This window comes from Mustelus asterias, unplaced genomic scaffold (assembly GCF_964213995.1).
Source record: "Mustelus asterias unplaced genomic scaffold, sMusAst1.hap1.1 HAP1_SCAFFOLD_553, whole genome shotgun sequence".
Classification (NCBI taxonomy): Eukaryota; Metazoa; Chordata; class Chondrichthyes; order Carcharhiniformes; family Triakidae; genus Mustelus; species Mustelus asterias.
The window spans coordinates 228,779-248,929 of record NW_027590503.1 but is presented as its reverse complement, the minus strand read 5'-3'; the positions used below and the strand labels follow the sequence as shown (position 1 = coordinate 248,929).

The following is a 20,151-nucleotide window of genomic DNA, read 5'->3' as shown; positions in this document are numbered from 1 at the left end:
TGGAAAGGGATTCTCTCTCTCCTACAACCTACAGATACACCAGCGAGTTCACACCAGGGAGAGACCGTTCACCTGCTCGGAGTGTGGGAAAGCATTCACTACTTCATCTGACCTGCTGAGACATGAACGAGTTCACACAGGGGAGAGGCCATTCAGCTGTCCAGAGTGTGAGAAGAGATTTAATCGATTATCTCACTTGCAGACACACCAGCGAGTTCACAGTAGGGAGAGGCTGTTCAGCTGAGTGAGAAAGCAATCATTGATTCATCCAACCTTATGACACACCAGTGTCTTCATGTTGGGGAGAGGCCGTTCACTGGGTCTGTGCAGGATGGCATTCACTCAGTTATCCAATCTGTTCAGATACCAGCGTGTTCACAAGTGATGACAGGGACTGGATTCTGCTGTTATTGCTGCTGTTATTCACATCCAGAACTGAACCATGTTCACTCTGACAGTTTTATTTTTATTCAGTGTGGGACATGGGTGTCGCTGGTCAGCATTTATTGCCCATCCCTAGTTTCTCTCGAGAGGACAGTTGAGTGTCAGTCACATTGCTGTGGCTCTGGAATCACATGTTGGCCAGACCAGGTAAGGATGACAAATTTCCTTCCCTCAAGAACGCTGACCATCGACAATGGTTTCATGGTCATCAGGAGATTCTTAATTCCAGATATTTTTTCGTCAAATTCCACCATCTGCCATGGTGGGATTCGAACCCATGTTCCCAGAACATTAGCTGAGTTTCTGGATTAATAGTCTAGCAATAATACCACTAGGCCATCGCCTCCCCAAAGTGGGACGGTCGGAGGGTTTCTTTCTGCTGGACTGACCAATCTCATGACTTTGCTTCCAGTGGGCTGATGCGCTTTGAGCTGCTCCGCCATTCAATATGATCATGGCTGTTATTAATATGTACAGAAAATTGTAATATTCTAAATAGGATATTTAGATGGTGATACATTTTCATTTCTTCCTGAGGAAGAGGTTTGTGTCTGTCTAATCATTCCTGTTTTACAAATTAACTTTGAGCTTGAGAATTAGTTTTTTTTAAATGAAAAATCTGGGTTGAGAATCTGGTAAAAACACCCTAAGAGACTTTGCAATCACAAGGTGTGGCCCATGTTGGTTTAAGGAGTCAAAGCTGGAAAGATAAGAACTGTAAAAGGACAGCTGGACTCTTCCTCTTTGAGTCACAGAGAGACATTTCTAATTAAATACACAGAGGGAATTCCCTCAGTTTTGACATGTTCATTCAAGAAGATTGCAAGTAATTTGATTTAGAAAAAACAGCCACGGGGTATTTGATTATTGTAGATGCTGAAAATCACATTTTCTACTGTGAAAATCAGCTGGAAGTAGCACAATTAACACAAGATTTGGGACATTTAAACTCTTATTGAGCAGAGTACAGCAGCTAATGCTGTAAAAAGGGGGCTGGGCTCAGCCTCTTTTAGCAGGAGACCTGGAGACATTGGCTGGAATTTTACCGGCACACCCGCCCGCCCGAGGCTCATAAGATCGCGCTTGAGGGCAATGGAGAATGCCGTTCTGCTAGCCTCGGCGTGCGTGCCGGTAAAATGAGGGCCATTGGGTCTGACACTTATCGTCCTGCCTTTGTTACAGAGGTGAACTCATCAGGCAGACCTCATGTTTGGTTTTGAAATTACAAGTTAATTAATTTAAATATCTATTGGACATCCCAATTGGTCTCTGTTACCATGGGGATAAGTGATTCTGGATGGAGCTTGGTTGGAATTCTGGGTGTCTCTCACAGAAACCAGGCAGTCTGCAGTTAGCTTGGAAACTGTCAGCTGTGGGACCAGGAGCTGTGAACCAGCTATGGGAGCAGGAGCCAAGAGGGTCATTAGGAATCAGGGGTGTTCCCAATGTTTAAATCCCTCAGGAAGAAGGCAATGAAGCCCATGCTTGAACTGAGGAGGCCACAGTTTTGAGGTCTTAAAGGAAAGTTATTCAGTCGAAAGCTAATGGAAGGACCCCATAAAATCTTGGAGAATAGCTGGAAAAGTGAGGAGAATTAAAGTGACTCTTGGAGAGCTTTGACATTCCTTTGGGATGGTTCCAGGAACAGAAGTGAATGAACCTTCAAGAAGAAATTAGATATAGCTCTTGGGGCTAAAAGGGTCAAGAGATATGGGAGGCAGGGAGGGATCAGGATATTGAATTCGATGATCAGCCATGGTCACAATAAATGGTGGAGCAGGTTCAAAGGGCCAAATGACCTATTCCTGCCTCTAGTTTCTATATTGTTAAATAGAAGGGAACTCTTGTGTGTGCGTGTGTGTGCGCGTGTCGGGAGGAGGGGGGATAAAAAGTACAAACAAAAGCTGAAAAATACTGCAAAAACTCAGTAGATCTGACAGCATCTGTGGTGAGTGAAAATAGAGTTCATGTTTTGAGTCCACGTGACTCTTCAGAGCTAAAGAGGGGTCGAAAAGTAGAACTGAGTTTACAGCATAAATCTTCACAAAATATAATTGATCATGCTGGTTTTTAATATTTTTTTGTTTTATATAAAGTAAAGTTTGTTTTTGTTTAAAATCCTGGAATCTTCTGTTGTAATTTTTCCAGTTAATCGCTGGGTGTTTAAATTTCTCTTGAAATGTTAATGTTTCCAACCCGAATTATAACAACTCACACAGCAATATTTCAAAACAAATCGTAGAAGAAAAATATGATGGTCTTTATTTTGTACAAAGTATTACATTATAAGACACCGCTCTTCTAGGATCCACAATTTCTTAGCTCGAGCAATTATTTTAATGAATTCGATAATAAATGAATAAAAATTGTGCTAAATGTCGTCCCTTCGAAAGCAGGTTTATCGCCCAGCACAGAGGGTAATTTGTGATTTCTCCCAGACCAATTGACAGGAAATATACCCTCCAACCATCTGAAGTGAATTCTTTCCCTGAACCGTCCAGGCCAGTGCAGTTATCAACTTGCAGTTTGGCTGATCAGCTAAGATTTTCTGCAGCATTTCATCAATCACTGCGTGATTCCATTCACAGAGTCCATCACTGAAAGGACTTTCAGCTGCCGTGTTCCTGACCAGAATGTTCATGTTTTCACACACGTCTCAAAACTCATCATTAACAAATTCCCCTCCATTATCAGCCAGAAACGTAGCTGGTGCCCCAGGTCCAGTCCCTGTCCACTTCTCAATGACTTGTTCTAGAATCATCCTTTTGTCCTTACCATGTATGATTGGAGAAAGACTAAATTGGGTTGCCATATCGATAAAGTGTAGAATGAAAATATTTCTGTCTTTGTCTCATACCTTTAGATGCACAGCAACTTCTTCATGAGCCAAGGGAAGGATGTAATGGCATTGTCCGATACTTTGTACTAATCTGTTCTGAGTCTCGTATACTCTTCATCAACTAGCCCTGCATCTTGTAGCAGGATTTTAAATCTTTGTGAGATAGGACGAGCAAATTGTTTTTTTGTTTTCACCTGATGCCATGAATCCTTCTCAAACCCTATGATTAGAAATATCAGGTTTTGTTAAGAGGATACGATAATGTCCTGATTGAGTAAACTGCAGATCACTGACTTTCCAAATAAAACAATCATACCTTGTTCCATGTCCAGTTGCATTTGTGCCTTTTTCATGGAAAGTTCACTCAACATTAAACTGAGCAGGTTCACTGTCAGACACACCAGACTACACCAGGCCTGGAGTGCTGACTCCAGCTACTTTACATGGAATCAACACTCTCTTTAGTGGCTTCAATCTGTTGATATCACCAACTGGAAACCTTTCATACTCCTTAACCTTGTGTAGCTCTTCACCAAGAGGTGAATCTGAGTAACATCTTCAATCTGATCCACACACTGTCGAGGTGCAGCCACTGTGGAATGGGCTTATGAGGCAAGGTTAGACTGGAGTTTTGAAGAGTAAGAGGCAACTTGATTGAAACATATAAGATCCAGAGGGGCTTTGACAGGGGGATGGATGTGGAGGGCATGTTTCCTCCAGTAGGAGAATCTAGAATAAGGGGTTACTGTTTAAAATAAATGATCATTCATTTACGGCAGAGATGAGGAAAGTATTTTTTTCAGAGGGTTGTGAGTTTCTGGAACTCTTCCTCAAAAGTTGCTGTAAGAATCACCTTTGAATATCTTGAAGGCAGAGCTGGATATATTCTTGATTAACAAGGGGGTGAAAGGTTATGGGGTAAGTAACAGAACAGGTGACTGAGTCTGTGACTAACACACTCAACACTGGACCAAACTCCTTATGACATTCCAATTCCTTCAGAGTGATAACCATCATCATTGTGTTCAGCCTCAGAATTCTCTGTGTTGTGTCTCACTGTGAAAGTTTATCACACGATGATGTTTTCATTCAGACCTGAAACACCTGTTAATAGTTCCCCAGTCATTGCTGGGGTTCAATCACCTATTAGTGCTGTTCCAATCCTGTCTTTTGTTGCGATATCCAGACGCACTAAAGACGCTTTCACCCTCACACGAAACTTGTCAAAATCCAACTATGCTTCATAGGCAACCAATAGATCATCTATCTTGTAAATCTCAAAATGAACCCTAATAAAAGATTCAAAACCTTCAGCGCCCAACTGATGGGTTTTCAGCTCTCAAAGTACTTGGCTTCTGATTTTCCTTTTGTTAGGAAGTGACAATGCCAAGGCCAGATCTTGTTTCCTCCTTGGTAAAGATATAACCCATGTCCACATCTCCACTTCATTCTCCCACTGGTCATGTGATTCAGACTCCGAGAACATTGGCAGTTAATCAGACCCTGACAATTCCATGTTATAATGCTGATAGGGAATCTTACAGTGGAGGAGGCTAGGGAGGAAATTGCAGGTCTCCTAGCAGAGATATTTGAATCATCGACAGCCACAGGTGAGGTGCCTGAAGATTGGAGGATGGCAAATGTTTAAAAAGGGTTGCAAGGAAAAGCCTGGGAAGAATAGGCCAGTAAGCCTCACATCTGTAGTGGGTAAGTTGTTCGAAGGTATTCTGAGAGACAGGATCTACAGGCATTTAAAGGGCAAGGACTGATTAGGGACAGTCAGCATAGCTTTGTGAGTGGAAAATCATCTCTCACAAATTTGATTGAGTTTTTTGAAAGAGTAACCAAGAAGGTAGATGAGGATAGTGCAGTTGATATTGTCCACATGGACTTTAGCAAGGCCTTTGACAAGGTACCGCATGGTAGGTTGTTGCACGAGGTTAAATCTCACGGGATCCAGGGTGAGTTAGCCAAATGGATTCAAAATTGGCTTGATGACAGAAGGTGGTTGTAGAGGGTTGTTTTTCAAACTGGAGGCCTGTGACCAGTGGTCTGCCTCAGGGATCGGTGCTGTGTTCACTGTTATTTGTCATTTATATTAATGATTTGGATGAGAATTTAGTAGGCATGGTAGTAGTAAGTTTGCAGATTACACCAAGATTGGTGACATAGTGGACAGTAAAGAAGGTTATCTCGGATTGCAACGGGATCTTGATCAATTGGGCCAGTGGGCTGACAATTGGCAGATGGAGTTTAATTTATCTAAATGCGAGGTGATGCATTTTGGTCAATCGAACCAGGGCAAGACTTACTCAGTTAATGGTAGGACATTGGGGAGAGTTATAGAACAAAGAGATCTGGGGGTTCAGGTTCATAGCTCCTTAAAAGTGGAGTCACAGGTGGTGAAGAAGGCATTCGGCATGCTTGGTTCCATTGGTCAGGACATTGAAGACAGGAGTTGAGACATCTCATTGAAGTTGTACAATAAGGCGACACTTGGAATACTGTGTACAGTTCTGGTCATCCCATCATAGAAAGAATATTAAACTAGAAAGAGTGCAGAAAACATTTACTAGGATGCTACCAGGACTTGATGGTTTGAGTTATAAGGAGAGGCTGGATAGACTGGGATGTTTTTCTCTGGAGTGTAGGCGGTTTAAGGGTGACCTATTGAGGTCTAAAAAATAATGAGGCGTAGATCAGTTAGATAATCAATATCTTTTCCCAAAGGTAGGGGAGAATAAACTAGAGAGTATGGGTTTAAGGTGAGAGGGGAGAGATACAAAAGGGTCCAGAGGGGCAGTTTTTTCAGAGGGTGGTGAGTGTCTGGAACAAGCTGCCAGAGGTAGTAGTAGAGGTGGGTACAATTCTGTCTTTAAAAAGCGTTGACAGTTACATGGATAAGATGGATATAGAGGGATATGGGCCAAACAAGGGCAATTGGGACCAGCTTAGGGGTTAAAAAAAAAGAGCGGCATGGACAAGTTGGGCCAAAGGACCTGTTTTCATGCTGTAAACCTCTGACCCTAAGGAAGAAACAGGAGTCAATCTTTACTTGGAATAGATTTATTTACAGAGTGAAGCATTACAGGTACATACTTCCTCAATGTGACAGTGTCTCTCTTTATTTGCACTCAATCATCCAATCAATGCCCTCCATCTTTATATATTTAATCTCAAATAATTTAGTTAACACCCAGAGTCAGAGCAGATAATAGGTCTAAGCTCAGTGATTGCCATAATGTCTCAACAGGGGTTAGAACATAAGAACATAAGAACATATGAAATAGGAGCAGGAGTAGGCCATCTAGCCCCTCGAGCCTGCCCCGCCATTCAATAAGATCATGGCTGATCTGACGTGGATCAGTACCACTTACCCGCCTGATCCCCATAACCCTTAATTCCCTTACCGATCAGGAATCCATCCATCCGCGCTTTAAACATATTCAGCGAGGTAGCCTCCACCACCTCAGTGGGCAGAGAATTCCAGAGATTCACCACCCTCTGGGAGAAGAAGTTCCTCCTCAACTCTGTCTTAAACCGACCCCCCTTTATTTTGAGGCTGTGTCCTCTAGTTTTAACTTCCTTACTAAGTGGAAAGAATCTCTCCGCCTCCACCCTATCCAGCCCCCGCATTATCTTATAAGTCTCCATAAGATCCCCCCTCATCCTTCTAAACTCCAACGAGTACAAACCCAATCTCCTCAGCCTCTCCTCATAATGAATTATTCTTTTATTTCCACACTTAGTGCAAATAAATGGCCTCTCCAATATGAACTCTCTGGTGTCTCCACAGACTGGATGGCTCAGAGAATCCTTTCCCAAACTCAGAGCAGGTGGGCGGTCTCTCCCCGGTGTGAACTCGCTGTTTCTGCAGAGCAGATAACAGTGAATCCCTTCCCACAGTCAGCACTACTGAACAGCCTCTACCCCAGTGTGACTGCATTGATGAGTTTTCAATGCAGATGGGTAATTGAATCCCTTCCCACAGTCCTCCCATTTCCATGGTTTCTCCATGGTGCCAGGTGTCCCTGTGTCTCTCCAGGTTGAAGCCTCGTCCACACACAGAACATGTCTATGGTTTCTGCCCACTCTGCACGTTGTGATGTTTTTTCAGGCTGTATAACTGGTCTACAAAGAGTCAAATAGACTTGAGAAACCCAATGGATTCCTCCTGTGGGGTAATGACTCTGGAAAGATACAGCATAGCTACATGTAATATAATTTAAGTTTATTTATTAATGCGACAAGTAGGCATACATTTACACAGCAATGAAGTTACTGTGAAAATCCCCGAGTTGCCACACTTCGACGCCTGTTCGGGTACTCAGAGGGAGAATTTAGCATAGCCAATGTACCCAACCAGCATGTCTTTCCAACTGTGGGAGGAAACCAGAGCACCCGGAGGAACCCCACGCAGACTCCGCACAGGCAGTGACCCAACCCAGAAATTGAACCTAGGTCCCTGGCGCTATGAGGCAACAGTGCTAACCACTGTGCCACCATGCCGTCCCATAATATATTAAACTCGTAAAAATAGAAATGTGCTGAATTTAAAAACCATAAGAAATGGTCCGCCAGGAAACTGAATCACTCAGTCTCCACATTTGCAGTTTCTCCCTAATGTGATTGTGAACAGAGCTGTTTCCTTCAATGTACAAAATTATCTGCTGTTCAGGTTGTGATAAATTAATCTGATGTTTTGTGCAAGTTTCCTGATCCCAAAATCCTACTCTTCTCAGACCAACTTGAACATCCCTTGAAGAGTATATAGGAGTAGAGTTAAGAGAGAAATCAGGAGGGCAAAAAGGGGACACGAGATTGTTTTCACAGATAAGGCAAAGGAGAATCCAAAGAGCTTCTACAAATACATAAAGGGCAAAAGAGTAACAAGGGAGAGAGTAGGGCCTCTTAAGGATCAACAAGGTAATCTATGTGCGGATCCACAAGAGATGGGTGAGATGCTAAATGAATATTTCTCATCAGTATTTACTGTTGAGAAAAGCATGGATGTTAGGGAACTTGGGGAAATAAATAGTGATGTCTTGAGGAGTGTACATATTTCAGAGGTGGTGGTGCTGGAAGTCTTAAACCGCATCAAGATAGATACATCCCCAGGACCTGATGGAGTGTATCCCAGGACATTGTGGGAGGCTAGGGAGGAAATTGCGGGTCCCCTAGCCGAGATATTTGAATCATCGATAGTCACGGGTGAGGTGCCTGAAGATTGGAGAGGGGCAAATGTTGTGCCTTTGTTTAAAAAGGGCTGCAGGGAAAAGTCTGGGAACTACAGGCCAGTGAGCCTCACATCTGTGGTGAGTAAATTGTTGGAAGGTATTTTGAGAGACAGGATCTACAGGCATTTAGAGATGCAAGGACTGATGGGGGAGTCAGCATGGCTTTGTGAATGGAAAATCATGTCTCTCAAATTTGATTGAGTTTTTTAAGGGATAACCAAGAAGGTAGATGAGGATAACTAAGAAGGTAGACTTACTTAGTTAATGATAGGGTGTTGGGAAAGTTATAGAACAAAGAGATCGGGGGGTACATGTTCATAGCTCCTTGAAAGTGGAGTCACAGGTGGACAGAGTGGTGAAGAAGGCATTCGGCATGCTTGATTTCATCGGTCAGAACATTGAATACAGGAGTTGAAATGTCTTGTTGAAGTTGTACAAGACATTTGGAATACTGTGTGCAATTCTGGTCACCCTATTATAGAAAGGATATTAAAAACTAGAAAGAGTGCAGAAAAGATTTACTAGGATGCTACCGGGACTTGATGGATTGAGTTATAAGGGGAGGCTGGATAGACTGGGAGTTTTTCCTCTGGAGTGTAGGAGGTTGAGGGGTGATCTGATAGAGGTCTATAAAATAATGAGGGGCACAGATCAGCGAGATCGTCAATATCTTTTCCCAAAGGTAGGGTCGTCTAAAACTAGAGGGCATAGGTTTAAGGTGAGAGGGGAGAGATACAAAAGTGTCCAGAGGGGCACTTTTTTCACACAGAGGGTGGTGAGTGTCTGGAACAAGCTGCCAGAGGTAGTAGTAGAGGCGGGTACAATTTTGTTTTTTAAAAAGCATTTAGATAGTTACATGGGCACGATGGGTATAGAGGGATATGGGCCAAATGTGGGCAATTGGGATTAGAACATAGAACATAGAAAATCTACAGCACAAACAGGCCCTTCGGCCCACAAGTTGCACCGGTCGTGTCCCTACCTACCGAGGCTTATAAATAGACTTACCAATAACCCTCAATCCTATTAAGTTCCATGTACTCATCCAGAAGTCTCTTAAAGGACCCTATCGAGTTTGCCTCCACCACCACTGATGGCAGCCGATTCCACTCACCCACCACCCTCTGAGTGAAAAACTTACCCCTGACATCTCCTCTGTACCTACTCCCCAGCACCTTAAACCTGTGTCCTCTCGTAGCAACCATTTCAGCCCTGGGAAAAAGCCTCAGAGAATCCACCCAACCTATACCTCTCAACATCTTGTAAACCTCTATTAGGTCACCTCTCATCCTTCGTCTCTCCAAGGAGAAAAGACCGAGCTCCCTCAACCGATCCTCATAAGGCATGCCACCCAATCCAGGCAACATCCTTGTAAATCTCCTCTGCACCCTTTCTATGGCTTCCACATCCTTTCTGTAATGAGGCGACCAGAACTGAGCACAGTACTCCAGGTGGGGTCTGACAAGGGTCTTATATAGCTGCATCATTATCCCCCGACTCCTAAACTCAATCCCTCAATTGATGAAGGCCAGCACACCATACGCCTTCTTAACCACCTCCTCCACCTGTGAGGCCGATTTAAGAGTCCTGTGGACCCGGACCCCAAGGTCCTTCTGATCCTCTACACTGCTAAGAGTCTTACCCCTGATATTATACTCCTTCATCCTGAGGAGTACTTATTGTGAAGGGGCACATCCACCAAGGTGCTCTCTATCACCCGAGCTTTTCCCTTCCTGGACGTTACCCACTTGTCTGCCTTCCGTGGCCCTGGTGTGACCACCTGCTGATAGCTCCTGTCTATCGCCTCCTCATTTTCCCTAACCTGACGAAGATCCTCGAGCTGCAGTTCCAGTTCTCTAACACGGTCCCTTAGGAACCGCAGCTTGACACACCCCTCACAGATATGGACGTCCGGGAGGCCAGGAGCCTCCGGGACCTCCCACATCGTACATTGGGAACAACAGACTGGCCTCACACGCATAGTTTCCCTTCTTATTTCAAGGGACACAGAGAAACGTACTTAAGAATTAAACTTACACTGCCTCGCCCTTTCCGCCTAAGCCCTTAGAGCCAAAGCCCTTTCAGCTCTCACTCTACTCCCTGCTCACTCCGCTGCCCACTAACGCCGCTGCCCGCTGTATAGTGTGGCCTGCTTTTTAAACCTCCCGCGCCACAAAACAAAATTCAAACACCCTTCCCACAACACCCCGCGTGCGGTCTACTTCCGGTCTAGAGTTTAAAAGTTTAGAATAAATAAATAAATACACCAAGCCCGCGAAAAAGTGATTTAAAAGTCGATCTCTTACCCCAGCACTCCTGCAATAAATCGCTCCTCCTTGCCTCTCTCAGGATGAACAATTAGCTTATGGGTTTCCAAAAAAAAAAGGACGGCATGGACAAGTTGGGCCGAAGGGCCTGTTTCCATGCTGTAAACCTCTATGACTCTATAACTACATTAACACCTAAACAGAGCTGGAGTTATTTTACAATTCAGCAGAAACAGACCCAAAGGAACATGGTTCAGTCTGAATATGATCAACAGGAAAATACAATCACAATAGTTCCTTGTGAATTTGCTGGTGTCTCAGAAGAGTGGATGAGGTAACGTATCCCTTCCCACACTGGGAGCAAGTGAACGGCCTCTCCTCTTCGTGAATTCGCTGGTGTATTGCTAGGTTCGATGAGTCAATGAATCTCTTCCCACACATAGAGCAAGTAAATGGCCTCTCTCCAGTGTGAATTCGCTGGTGTACTGTTAATTTGGATGACTGATTAAATCCCTTCCCACACTGGGAGCAAATGAATGGCCTCTCCTCTTCATGAATTCGCCGGTGTATTGCTAGGTTGGACGAGTCAGCGAATCTCTTCTCACACCGGGAGCAGGTGAATGGCTTTTCGCCAGTGTGAACTCGCTGGTGTGTCAGTAGACTGGATGACCGACTGAATCCTTTCCCACACACAGAGCAGGTGAATGGCCTCGCCCCAGTGTGAATTTGCTGGTGTCTCAGCAGAGTGGATGAGTGAGCAAATCCCTTCCCACATTGGGAACAGATGAATGGCCTCTCCCCAGTGTGACTGCGTCGATGTGTTTCCAGCAGGGATGGGTAATTGAATTCCTTTCCACAGTCCCCACATTTCCATGCCATCTCCCTGTTGTGACTGCAATTATGTTCCCAAAGGCCAGATGATTGGTTGAAGCCTTCTCCACACACAGAACACGTGTACAGTTTCTCTCCACTGTGAACGGTGCTTTTTTCTTCCATGTTCAAAATCTGATGATTTTAAGATTTCAATAAATTGGGCGACTCCATCAGATTCTGATATCATTCTCTTCTGAAACTCTGTGAAATTGATTTAAAACAGAAAAAGGGAGTGAGAGAACACCCAGAAAAACACAAAGGCAGGTTGTGAAATTGAGCTGAATGAATCTGGTCATTTGTGGGTCCTGCACGAGGAATAAGTGACTATAAAAACTGCTGGATTGTCATAAAAACACAATTGCCTCAATGTCCTTCAGGGAAGAAAACCTGCACCTAGTCTGGCTCTACACAAGACACTGGGCACTGTGGGAGGAGACAGAGAGAAATAGGAGAGGCCAGGGATGGAGAAGAGGAATTTTATGCATCTACATCTCGACAAGAATTTTGACAGAATATCCCAAGTCCTCAACCTCCACCATCAAGAAGGACCAAGGTAGCAGGTAGATGTGAACACCATCAGCTCCAAGTTCCCCTCCAACTCACACACCATCCTGACTTATCTGACTTCCAGGAATAAAAGAACAGAAATTTCTTCCATATTAAACACTGGGAAGACTGAACCCATTGTGTTCAGTCCCCACTACAAACTCCATCCCTCACCAGCAACTCTCTCCCTCTTCCTGGCAACTGTGAGAGGCTGAACCAGGCTGTTCACAACCATGGTGAAATATTTCACTATAAGATGAGCTTTCAGCCACATATCCACATCATCATCAAAACCATCCTATTTCCACCTCAGTGACATTACCCGACTCGACCCCAGTCTCAGCTCATCTGGAACTCTCATCAATTCCATTGTGACGTGGAAACTCTTATCCATGCCTTTGTTAATTTGGATTTAACTGTCCTAATACAAGTGCAGCATGGTGGCACAGTGGTTAGCACTGCTGCCTCACAGCACCAGGGATCCAGATTCGATTCCCGGCTTGGGTCATTGTCTGTGTGAAGTCTGCATGCTCTCCCGTGTCTGCGCTGCTTTCCTCCCAGTGCTCCCACAGTCTGAAAGATGTGCTGGTTATGTGCATTGGCCATGCTAAATTCTCCCTCAGTGTACCCCAACAGGCGACGAGGGGATTTTCAAGTAACTTAATTGCAGTGTTAATGCAACCCGACTTGTGACACTAATGAGTAAATTTAAAACGCAAGAACAATCCCTGCCGGCCTGCTGCATTCAGCCTCCCTGTCATCTTGAGATGTCAATAACGCCACTGCCTGTGTGCTTAGTCACACCAAGAGGTATTCACCCTTCACCCCCGTGCTTGCTAACCCACAAAACCCTCCAGAATATGTATTTATCTAATTCCGGCCTTCATGAATATTTCTAATATTAATCACTTACTGTTGGTGACTGTTCTTTCAGTTGCCTGGGCCCTAAGCTCTGGAATTTCCTCCTTAAACCATTCCTTCTAACTCACTTTCCTCCTTTAAGATGCTCCTTAAAATCTAGCTCTTTAATCAATCTTTATATCGTCTGCCCTAACATCTCCTTATGTGGCTCAGTGTCAAATGTTGTTTTGTAACATTTCCATGAAATGTATTGGAACGATGCATTGTATCAAAAGTGTGATCTAAACACAAATTAGTGTCATTGACTTGGAGATATAACACTGGGTAAATAACCTGTAACTCCATACCCGATAGCATTGTGGGAGCACTTTCACCACACAGACTGCAGCGGTTCAAGAAGGTCAAACATCATCTTCCCCACAGGCAACACATTCATTTATCTATGGAGAAAGACACAACTTTAAAATTTCACAGTATTTTGAATGAATAACAGGAAATAAAATGCTGTAGATTTGACTATCAATATAAGCTAAGAAGCAGAAGAGAAATGGACTAATGTGCAGAAAAAAACAATCCCTGACTACGAAAGAAACAGTGGGAAGATCAGTGAGTGCAGAATAGAAATTCCCCCCATTCTCTCCTCCTGCTCCAGGGTCAGTAAAGTGAGTTAAAGATGATTCTCATTAACAAACCCATTGCTGCATTTCCTTCCTGAAGCCACATTTGTCCACTGGGGCCTGGCCCCGGGAGAAAGCGCTGCAGCTGCCGTTGTGTTGGGTGTTGAGGCGGTGCCGCTAGTTCCTTATTGGGGGTGTTGAAGCCTCCACTGGGGGTGTGGAGCCTCCCCTCCCACCCCACCCACTGCCCCGAACGCTGCCTCCGCTTATCCGCCTCCTTCCCGCCTGAAGATCAGACAAACAAGCGCCTGTCCCTGGACATGAGCCGCACTGCGCATGCCCAACGTCACAATGTCCCATGAACTGATTGATGGCAATTCCGGACCAATGGAAAAAGGGGGTGGGGCTGGAGGACCAACCGGGAGCAGCTGGTCCTCCAACCAATCGGAGTGAACGAAGGGGCGGGACCGAGCTGTCACTGAGACATGCGCATTGCGGGCAATGGCGACAGAGAGAGGCTTTCTTGGCTCCACAATTGGTAAGAGGGTATTAAAGGTTCGCAGCGAGCAATGGATCTAGCGGGTGGGTGAAGAGGTTTTGCAAACGTGTTGTACAAACGCAAACCCCGAACAAGAACGTTTCAACTCCCTCTTTTTGTACCGAGCGGGGCTGCAGCTCCTCATGTTTGGCCCAGGTTAACGATCGCCATCTTTATTGAGGGCAATGTGCAGCAGACCGCATGCGCGGCTGCCATCTTTGTAGGGGGCAATATTGTCAATGAGTGGGAGGAGCTTGCTCCCCATTGTTCAGAACGGACACAACTTGTCCATCAAACATCAGCAACCCTCTGAGTCCCAACGGAAAGAAAGGGAAACAAATCCTGCTCTCCAGATCCCACTCCCTCATGGGACCTCCTGCTCCATGTATCTATAGATCTGCGGCTCAGTTCAGTCACATGAAGACCCATGGCAGAAACTCAGCACCCTGAGGAGACGCCCTCCTCGAATCGAGGGACTGCTGATGATGACAAGATGCAATGTGCAATAGGGAATTGGTGTGGACATCCTGGACCAGGGAGCAGGAGAAGAGAGTGTTGTGAATTTCTATCCTGGACTGCCAGTGATGAATTTTGTAATCTTCTTTGCAGGGTATTAGAAGTGAATTTGCAGACAGAAAACTTCCAAACATCACATCAGAATCTTGCAGAATAACTCAATTCACCAGGACCTAGATAGGATCTCCGTTTTAGAGTCAGCATTGAGTTCCAGGTCATTACCACTCACTGTTTAAAATTTCATTCTCATATCTGCTCTATAGATCTTGCTCAAAACCTTAAATCTGTGTCCTGTCATTCTGATAGGAACAGCTTTTCCTCACTTACCTTGTCTACACCTATTATAATCTTGTACTCAAATCTACCCTCAATCTCCTTCACTCCAAGGAGAAGAACCCCACTTTCTCCAGCATAAAATTGTAACTATAATCCCTGATCCCTGAACCATTCTGGTAAATCTCTTCTGCACCCTCCTAAGGAGCCTCACATCCTCCATAATGTGTGGTGATCACTGGTTTGCGCAGACCCAGATGTTCTGTGTTCCTGTCTGTGACTCATCACACACCCACAATTGTGCGGTGACATCACCCCCGCTTCCTGGGGATTTCCTCACCTGGGAGATTTTTCTCTGACTCCAGTGTTTCTGATATCTTTTCAGCTGCAGTCTCCAGGAGGAGATTTTAAAACAGAAAACAGTGAAAGTGTTTCACAATTGAGTATTTTTGACCATTGCTCTACACTTTAGAGTTTTTGGTGCTGTGAGAGGTGCTGGTATCTGAGAGAGGTTCCATGTCTCTGGGGCTGGTCTGACTCCTTTACTGTGGATGTGAATCCATATCCATCCATGGCTCTGTTTCACCTCTGCCCTCCCTGATCACCTAGAATCCATAGAATCCTTACAGTGCAAAAGGAGAGTGCACCGACCACAATCCCACCCAGGCCCTATTCCTCGCATATTTTCCCTGTTAATCCCCCTGACACTAGGGTCAATTGAGCATGACCAATCAACCTAACCCGTACATCTTTGGACTGTGGGAGGAAACTGGAGCACCTGGAGGAAACCGACGCAGACACGGGGAGAATGTGCAAACTCCACACAGACAGTGACCAGAGGCCGGAATTGAACCCGGGTCTCTGACAGTAGTGCTAACCACTGTGCCACCATGCTGCCCACCTCTCTGCCATTGTCTGACTTCCTCTGTGTGTTGGGTGTATTTTAGCTGTGTTTAGTATTTTACTGTTAATCTGCCTACTGTGTCTGAATGAGGTTCCCATAGCTGCCCATTCTCTGACCATGTACTGCTGGCTTAACAGCTTTATCATAGAATAGAATCATAGAATCCCTACAGTGCAGAAGGAGGCCATTTGGCCCATCGAGTCTGCACCTACCACAATCCAACCCAGGCCCTATTCCCGTAACCCCACATATTTACCCTGCTAATCACTCTGACACTAAGGGTCAATTTAGCATGGCCAATCAACCTAACCCGCACATCTTTGGACTGTGGGAGGAAACCGGAGCACCCGGAGGAAACCCACGCAGACACGAGGAGAATGTGCAAACTCCGCACAGACAGTGACCCAAGCCGGGAATTGAACCCAGGTCCCTGGCGCTGTGAGGCAGCAGTGCTAACCATTGTGGCACCGTGCCACCCATTGTGCCACCGTGCCAATCTTTATCTTTCCACAGAATCTTTCACAGTCAGGAGTTGTTTTTCCCGTGCTATTGTCCACTTCTCTTCCATTTCTGAGTGTATTTGGACCATCAAGCTCTTCACCATTTTTATTCAATTTAATTATTTCCACACATACTGAAACGTTAACTGTGTTTCTCTCTCCACAGGTACTGCCTGGCCTGCTGAGTATTTCTGACATTTTCTCTTTTTATTTTAGATTTCCAGCAGCTGTAGTATTTTGCTATTATTTTATTGCGGATGTTGCTGACGAACCAGGTCCAGAAACACAGGCGCACCAATTCAGAGCCAGTTTGTAACAAAGTGGGTGTTGGTTGTAGAAGTTAGTCCCTGGTCTCCAGTGGAGGTCTTTTTTCATTGACGTCATTGTGCCTGCGCAAGATTTCAATGAAGGAAATTACTGTTCATCCAGTACTGAATGTCAGACAAGTCAGGGCAGTGTGTGAGTTGGAGGGGAACTTGGAGGTGATGGTGTTCACATCTGTCTGTTATCCTTGACCCTTTAAGTTGTTGCTGCTGAGAACTGAACATCCACACTCTCTGGAGTAGAACATTCTAAAGATTCACAGCTCTTGAGTGAAGAAATTCCTCGGCATCTCAGTCCCATTTGGTCAGCCACTTTTTCTGAATGTGCCCCCATCCTCATTCTATATTCCCCAGCCAGGGGCAACCTTTACTGACCATCTACCCTGTCAGGCTCCTGAAGAATTTTAAATTTCAACCAGATCATCTCTCATTCCGTTAACCTCCATTCATTATCAGAATGAATATTTGGGATCAGAGCGTTGCTCCTTCATCAGGTACGTTCAGACCATACACAGTGTGTCCATCGACATCAAATCCAGGGGCAGAGCTCAGACCACACACAGTGTGTCCATCGACATCAAATCCAGGGGCAGAGCTCAGACCACACACAGTGTGTCCATCGACATCAAATCCAGGGGCAGAGCTCAGACCACACAGTGTGTCCATCGACATCAAATCCAGGTACAGAGCTCAGACCACACAGTGTGTCCATCGACATCAAATCCAGGGACAGAGCTCAGACCACACAGTGTCTCCATAGACATCAAATCCAGGTACAGAGCTCAGACCACACAGTGTCTCCATAGACATCAAATCCAGGTACAGAGCTCAGACCACACAGTGTGTCCACAGACATCAAATCCAGGTACAGAGCTCAGACCACACACAGTGTGTCCATCGACATCAAATCCAGGGGCAGAGCTCAAACCACACAGTGTGTCCATCGACATCAAATCCAGGGAAATAGATCAGACCACACACAGTGTCTCCATAGACATCAAATCCAGGTACAGAGCTCAGACCACACAGTGTAACAATGGACATCAAAGCCAGGGGCAGAGCTTCGACCACACACTGGGTTTGGTTTTGCCATTTTGATTCTAAGTACTGAATCTGGGAGTGATTCAGATCCTTGTAAACCTGTTCCCTGGTGCCCCCATGCACACTCTGCCTGAAGAGAAAGCAGCGATTCCGAATCACGGTGTAGGAGTCTGTGGGTGGGGCTCATCGTGCCCAAAATCCTGCAGCTCTGATCGGCGTTTCCAACTGCGCATGCGCAGAAAAATGATAGAATGCTGCTCCCCTACCACATCGCGCCCGGGCTGGAGAATACCTCCCCCTGGCCCCCACAGACATTGCCCTTCCTCCACAGCATTACTGACCCCCTTATCTCCCCACCGCCTCCCCCCCCCCACCGCCACTCAGACCGATCACAACCCCCTCCCCTCCTTCCCCCTCCCCCCCAACAATCTCTGGCAGAGAGTCAGCGGACGCCCCCTTCCCCCTCACTGATGTCAGGCAGAGAGATCCACCCTCCCCCCTGCAGGTATCAGGCAGGGTAATTCCCCCTCACTCCCACCCCCGGATCCTCCCGCACAAAGCTGCCATCTCCTCGACTCCGATGGCTGTGTGACACCTCCCTCTCTCACCCCTGTCCCCAATCACTGAGGCTCTGATCCACCCCCTGCCCTCCTCCCTATCAACACACCTGCAAGTGCTCACTTGCCTTCCCCTCAATGCTAACAAACTGCATGGAACTTGCTGGAATGTTCTGCCAAACTGCTGCAGCTGATCTGCCCTAACGAGGGGCAGCTCCATTAAAAACCCAAGAATGGACAGGCAGGCAGGCAGTGCAGGAAGAAGATGAGCACACGACCGCTCCCCGATTTTCTGAGGGCGACTTGGGGAGACTGCTGGTGCAGCAGAGGCAAGGTGGGACACCCTCTTCACCCCAGGAGGATGCAGACCAAGGGGGGCTGATGGAAATGCAGCCCGGGATGAAGTCGCCGCCTTGGTCAGTTCCAGGGCACTGGCCCCCCCGAACTGGGAAGCAGTGCTGCAAAAAAGACAATGACCCCATCCGTGCTGCAAGGGTGAAGGGTGAACCCCATTCTGCATCTTCCCCATATGTCCCCAGATCCTCCCATCCCCAGCACCCTGCATGATTCCAGCTCCTGGCCCCCAAGCACCTCCTTCCTATCCCCCCAATGAGCCCCACTGTATTTGCCCTCTCAGGGCCACCACCTGATACTCTGCAGGAGTCACGCCACCATTTATTTCATGACTCCTTCTGTCTCCACAGAAGGAGACTGAGCACGACACACGTGAGAGAGCGAAGACAGGGGGTGGTGAGCCAGACCTCCGGGTCCTCACCCCCTTTGAGGAGTGGGCGCTGGAGCTCTCCAGAGAAGGGGAGATGTGGGCTGCCAGTGACAGCATGGTTCGGCTGCCATCAAGACATGAGCACCTGTCATTCCTTCAGTCACTTCGGGGCAACTTCTCAGGGGCACAAGGTTCGGATGCAAGGGGCAAGGTTCAAAGGAGATGTACGAGGCATGTTTATTTGCACAGAGGGTAGTGTGTGCCTGGAACTCGCTGCTGGGGGAGATTGTGGATGCAGATACGATAGTGACCTTTAAAGGGCATCTCAACAGCTATGTGAATGGGATGGGAATAGAGGCATATGGTCCCAGGAAGGGTAGGGGGTTACAAATCAGATGGGCACTTGGTCGCTACAGGCTTGGAGGGCCGAAGGGCCTGTTCCTGTGATGTAATTTTCTTGGTTCTTTGTTCTATGTTCAATGGAGACATGTGACTCCTGTGTTTGGCATCCCGGATTCCTCTCCCTCCCTTGCATTGAGCCTTGTGTCCTGTGCTGCAGAGACAGAACTGGATGCCCTGGGGGATTCTGGACTACAGGCCCCGGTTACAGCTCCCGCCCTTCCTGGTCCAGGCAGCTCGGATCAGTTCTCGGAGGGTGTGGGTGAAGGGACTCTGAGGGTGACACTGTTTTGGCGTCAGCTGTCACCTCACAACTCACCATCCCAGATACTGACACGTCGGTGGGTGCAGTTAGTGGTGAGGCTTCTGGGTCACTCTCTGGTGCGCATGACACATCTGATAATGTACATTGGGTGGAGGAGGGAACTTCCGAGGCCTCTGGCAAGTGGGGGCCTGCCCGCGGCAAGGACTCAGCTGGCCCCAGGCTACATGCTGGTTCTCTGAGATCACTTCTCCCTCAGCTGCTGGAGATGCAGCAACAGAGCCAGGGGATGCAGGAGAGGCTGACGGCCACACTGGACTAACTGCGAGGCTGTTGGGAGGAGTCCCAAAGCTTTCAGGTGGACCAGCTATTGCCTGTCTTGTGTGATTCCCAGGCCAACACTGCAGTGAAAAACCTGGGGCAGGGGATC

At 46.5% G+C, this 20,151-nt stretch overlaps 1 protein-coding gene across 3 annotated transcripts; it reads right to left on the bottom strand.

Annotated features, from left to right (window-relative positions):
- Positions 1–2,658: 2,658 nt before the first annotated feature.
- On the bottom strand, positions 2,659–14,049 carry LOC144487017 (uncharacterized). 3 transcript variants are annotated; one of them, XR_013496363.1, is made up of 4 exons: positions 13,760–14,049; positions 13,415–13,507; positions 10,827–11,861; positions 2,659–3,503 (listed from the first exon to the last, which is right to left on the bottom strand). XR_013496363.1 is itself a non-coding variant. In XM_078205060.1 (3 exons), the coding sequence occupies exon 3, from the start codon at positions 11,781–11,783 to the stop codon at positions 11,073–11,075; it is 711 nt and encodes a 236-aa protein (XP_078061186.1). In that variant the 5' UTR covers positions 11,784–11,861; positions 13,401–13,507; positions 13,760–13,896; the 3' UTR covers positions 9,698–11,072. The 3 variants fall into 3 exon arrangements, 2 of the variants coding, with proteins under 2 accessions (XP_078061186.1, XP_078061185.1); XM_078205060.1 differs by lacking the exon at positions 2,659–3,503 and having other exon boundaries at positions 9,698–11,861; positions 13,401–13,507; positions 13,760–13,896; XM_078205059.1 differs by lacking the exon at positions 2,659–3,503 and having other exon boundaries at positions 9,698–11,861; positions 13,760–13,896.
- Positions 14,050–20,151: the final 6,102 nt, after the last annotated feature.

What these genes read in the sequence shown, in the direction of transcription:
- LOC144487017 (XM_078205060.1), bottom strand. Translation starts at nt 11,783, where the DNA reads ATGGAAGAAAAAAGCACCGTTCACAGTGGAGAGAAACTGTACACGTGT.